At 47.8% G+C, this 5,367-nt stretch overlaps 1 protein-coding gene across 1 annotated transcript in view; it reads left to right on the plus strand.

Moving 5' to 3' along the window:
- The window catches only part of DGAT1 (diacylglycerol O-acyltransferase 1), a 20,310-nt gene that overhangs the window by 930 nt on the left and 14,013 nt on the right, over positions 1-5,367 (plus strand). The window contains exons 2-3 of the mRNA XM_018571264.1: positions 170-205; positions 3,227-3,314. Of these exons, the coding sequence (XP_018426766.1) occupies positions 170-205; positions 3,227-3,314 (124 nt within the window). The remainder of the gene's footprint in view (positions 1-169; positions 206-3,226; positions 3,315-5,367) is intronic.

Genomic DNA, 5,367 nt, shown 5'->3' on the forward strand with positions numbered 1-5,367 from the left:
ATATATAGTACTGTGTAGACGTTTTGGTCAGGTGTGCTGTAAAGTAAAATGTTTCAGAAATAAAAGTCTTCATAGTTTATTTTTTTATCAATGAACAAAATGGAAAGTAAATGAAGAGAAATCCAAATCCAATCAATATTTGGGACAACCCCCCTTTGCCTTCTTCTAGGTACAGTTGCACACAGGTGTTGAAGGAACTCGGCAGGTAGGTTGTTCTCGGTACATCTCGGAGAACTGAGCACAGATCTTCTGTGGATCTCGGCTGCCTCAGATCCTTCTGTCTCTTCATGTCATCCCTCCATGATGGTGAGATCCGGGCTCTGTGGGGACCCAACCATCACTTCCAGGACTACTTGTTATTCTTTACACTGAAGACAGTTCTTGGCTGTATGTTTTGGGGTCCTTGTCCCTCTGCAGAATACATTTGGGGCCAATCACACGCCTCCCTGATGGTATGGCATGATGGATAAGTATCTGCTTGTATTTCACAGGAGGACACCATTGATCCTGACCAAACCGTTAACTCCTTTGGCAGCAATGCAGCCACAGACTTGCACGGAACCTCCACCATGCTTAACAGTTGCTGCAGCCACTCATTATTGCTCCGCTCTCCAGCCCCTCGCTGAGCAAACTGCCTCCTGCTACACCCAAATATTTCCCATTCTGACTCCTCAGTCCAGAGCACCTGCTGACATTTTTCTGCACCCCGGTTTCTATGTTTTCGTACATAGTGGAGTCACTTAGACTTGTTTGCACATTGGAGGTCTGGCTTCTTGGCGTAAAGGCTGCGGTTTTAAAGGCAAAGGGGGGGGGGGGTCACACCAAATATTGATTGGATTTGGATTTCTCTTCTGTTTATTTACTTTAAAAAAAAACTATTTTGTTAATTGGTCGGCGGGACAGGAGGATGGGACATACTACACGCACCCTGTGTATCATGTTGAACTTATTGTGAGCATGTGTAGCTCTACCAGTATTCACGGGACAGAGGAGAGAAGTTAATTGTTATGCTTTGCATACACTTTAAGCCTACGTGATGGCTACCAACTGCTCCCTCTGGCACCAGACGTGCTACATAATCTGTGTTTAAAGCAGAACTCCAGCCAAAAAATAGTGAAAAATTTAAAGAACAGTCCATTCAAAAATGAAAAGCAGCTTTAGAAGCAATATTCCCCTTCCCTGCAGTGCTACCGCTACTCCACTAGATGTCCTAAGTCTTCTGGATTGAATGACTACCAGCATCAATCATTCCACTTCTGAGGCCAGGCTGTCAACGACCCGCCCCTGGGGGTGTGTCATCATGTAGAGAATTACTGCGCTCACATGTCATTACACAAGTTCTGTCCAATGTAGCCATAAGGTATGCTCCCCCATCTCCCGGCCCCAGAAGAAGCAGGACCTGTGATGTCATCAGACCAGTTAGAACACCTTTGGAGCAAGGTGTATATGTTTCTACGGCACATTGTGCAACGTTTCGAGATAGCTGCAGGGTGCTATAGAGGTCCAGGGCTGGCTGCAATGGTGTGACTCAGTCCCTGAAGACCCCTTTTGAGGGGTATGACTTTCTGAAATGGAAAAAGACTTGGGGGGGGGGGGGGTTCACACCCACCTATTATGCAGCCATATGCCCTGGATATGGTAAGTCAGGGCTTGGTCCTTTAGGCGGTAGGTGCCTCTTTGGGCTTTTCAGCATCAGGCATCTGCTTCTCAGGTTTGTATGGCCGCCACTTGGCCTCCTGTTCACACGTTTCCTAAGTGTTACTAGGTGGATGTACAGGTCTCTCGATGCCAGCTGTGACCGCATGGTGCTTCAAGCTGCTGTCCAATTTGGGGGTCCTTGACCCTCTGGGCCTGTTGGCATTTGTTTGCTATGTTGCCCACCCCTCTGTTCTATTAGCGGGGACATCCCAGTCATCTCTGACTCTGTCCTGTACTTTACAATCAAGAAAACAGAATTTTTGACTGGTCTGTAAAATCCGTTGTTTGGAGTAGAGGACACAGCACCCTTCCCTCTATGTCCTCCTATTGCTTGCTAAAAGACTGGGGATTTCTGGGTGTTGGAGGGGTTATATGGGGTCCTCACAGCTCTGGCCAGTGTCCAGTCGCCTGAAGTTATCTGCATATAACCCATCCGTTTATGACCGAGCTTATGTTCTGTACTCTACTCCAAGGAAAGGATTTTACAGGTAAGTTAAAAAATCCTGGAGGAGCCTTGTGGGAGTTTTTAAAAATTAAGACATGTCCATCATAATGGTGTTCTGTATGTGCATGATTTTAAATGGATTTTTTTTTAACCGAATTTCAATATTCTCACAGAAGTCATTTACCATTCCCCACCACTCTCCATTCTTAATACCCCTGCAGCGGCATCAGAACCGCAAGGATCAAGCAGATTACGTAGGACTTTTTTTGCTTGATCAGCATCCACCATAAAAAGCCCTACAGAAGACAATGTTCTGCCTCTCGCCCCATAGCTCCAGTCCTGTCCATCGTCTCATATCTTCTGCCCTGCCTGCCAACCCATGCCCCCTTCCCTGCCTGTCACCCCATGCCTCCTGCCCCATGTCTCACTCCATATCTTCTGCCCCGCCTCTCACCCCATACAACCTTCCCTGCCTCTCATCCCCTGTCCAGCCTCTCAGTGCATATTTCCTTCCCTGCCCCTCGCCCAATACCTCCTATCCTGCTCATCACCCCATACCCCTCCGCCCTGCCTCTCACCCCATACCTTCTACACCGCCTCTCACCCTACACTTCCTGTCCCTCTCTCATGCCATACTATCCTGCCTATCACCCCATACCTCCTGCCCCTTCTCTCACCCTATATCTTTTGCCCCATACCTCCTTATCTGCCTCTCACACCATACCACCTCTCACCCAATACCTCCTATCCTGCCTGTCGCCCCATATCTACTGCGCCACCTCCCACCCCGTACCTCCTTCCCTGCCTCTCACCCCCTGTCCAGCCTCTTATTGCATATCTCCTTTTCCTGCCTCTTGCCCCATACGTCCTATCCTGCCCATCGCCTCTCACCCCATACCTCCTGTCCCTCTTCTTACCCCACACCTCCTACCCCACCTCTCATCCTACACCTCTCCACCCCATACCTGCTTCCCCAACCACTCACCCCATACCCCCTGCCCTTCTCTCACCCCATACCCCCTGCCCTTCTCTCACCACATACCTCCTGCCACCTTCTCACTGTTTCTTTCTCTTATTCTTTAGATGTCACAAGCTACAGGAATCTCTTCTGAGCTCAGCGAGCGGATTCAGCAACTACCGAGGCATTCTCAACTGGTGTGTTGTCATGCTGGTGAGCTAACAGTCCATATTAACGTTTTTTTATCCCCAATATAGTTGGCTTATATTATTATTAGTATTATTATACAGGATTTATATGGTGCCAACAGTTTGCACAGCGCTTTACAATATAGGGAAGACCTTACAATACAAGATGGTAAGGAGGGCCCTGCTCCTGAGGGCTTACAATCTAAGAGGGAGGGGCAAGTGATACATTATAGGCCAGATACATCCTAAATATAGAGCCATTTATCCAACTGTCCATCCAGGGCCGCTGGTTTATAGACCAGATGCAACTCGAATCTAGAGCTCTGTATCTAGCTCAAATATCAATCTGATTTCCTTTTGGCTCTTTGGGGTATTATATGTACACCATGATTTGTATAGGTTAGGGTATTGACGCTGATGAAGATGAGGTATTGAAGGGGGGGGATGAGATGTGGTCATTGCTCAATGGACAGGTGGATTGTGTTGTGGGGGGAAGGGTTCTTGCTCAACTTTGCTGGTTACGTGTATATGAGGACTGTGAGTGGACACCGGGCTGTTAAACATTACCCATCATTACCCTGATTCCGACCTCTGATTATTCTGCTGATATCACTTTACAACCTAAGATAAAACTCTTTCCACTATGCATACTTTTGAGTCTGGTCGATATGCTAATATCGTGAATACTGGCTGGGATCTGTGCCAGAAGATCCTCAGGTCCCACAGGGTTGGGTATGGGGTCCCTCTGTATTCACTTTCCTGGAGAGCTGTTTTGGGGGAAATCCAACAAAGATGAAAACCCAGTAATGTTCTCTGTAATGGGCTTTGTACCTGAGTTCAAAAGGCTCCCAAAGTGAATGCCAAGGAAAAATCTGCAAAAACATATTCAGTACAATTCATACACATTTCCCATCTTTTATCCCTTTAGCCTCTTCAGCAATTACCCCTGTACACCCCCTATGGACCAGATCAGTTTTTACAGTTCTACTACAGGTTTATTGATTTGGCAATAACTTTACGTGCATATACACTGATCAGCCATAACATTATGACCACCCGTCTAATATTGAGTAGGTCCCCCTTTTCCTGACCCGTCAAGGCATGGACTGCACTAGACCTCGGAAGGTGTGCTGTGGTATCTGGCACCAAGCCGTCAGTAGCAGATCCTGTAAGTCCTGTACGTTGTGAGGTGCGGCCTCCATAGATCAGACTTCTTTTTCCAGCACATCCCACCGATGATGGATTGTATTGAGATCTGGAGAATTTGGAGGCCAAGTCAACACCTTGAACTCATTGTTGTGTTCCTCAAACCATTCTTGAACCATTTTTGCAGTGTGGCAGGATGCATTATCCTGCTGAGAGAGGCCACTGCCATCAGGGTATACTGTTTCCATGAAGGGGGGTACTTGGTCAGCAACAATGTTTAGGTCGGTGGTCGTGTCAAATTAACATCCGCATGAATGGCAGGACCCGAGGTTTCCCAGCAGAACATTGCCCAAAGAATCACACTGCCTCCACCATCTTGTCTTCTTCCCATAGTGCATCCTGGTGCCATCTCTTCCCCCCTCGCGCACCCGGCCATCCACATGATGTTAAAGAAAACGTATTTCATCGGACCAGGCCACCTTCTTCCTCTGCACCGTGGTCCAGTGCTGATGCTCACATGGCCATTGTAGGTGCTTTTGGCGGTGGACACGGGTCAGCATGGGCACCGTGACCGGTTTGCGGCTACCCAACCCCATACACAACAAACTGTGATGCTCTGTGTGTTCAGACACCTTTCTATCAGAACCAACATTCACTTTTTCAGCAATATGAGCCACGGTAGGTCTTCTATTGGATCGGACTACACGGGCAATCCTTCCCTCCCCCTGTCCATCAGTAAGCCTTGGCTACCCATCACCCTGTCACCAGTTCTCCGGTTTCCCTTCCATTGACCACTTCTAAACATCATAATTTGGCCCTCAAGTCCTTACACTTGTCCATTTTTTTCTCTGCTTCCAACACATCAATGTCCGGTACAAAATGTTAATTTGCTGCCTAATATATCGCCCCCCCACGTGCCATTGTAATACCCC

The sequence above is a fragment of the Nanorana parkeri genome, unplaced genomic scaffold, assembly GCF_000935625.1.
Source record: "Nanorana parkeri isolate BGI_ZX_2015 unplaced genomic scaffold, ASM93562v1 scaffold1717, whole genome shotgun sequence".
In the NCBI taxonomy this organism is placed as follows: Eukaryota; Metazoa; Chordata; class Amphibia; order Anura; family Dicroglossidae; genus Nanorana; species Nanorana parkeri.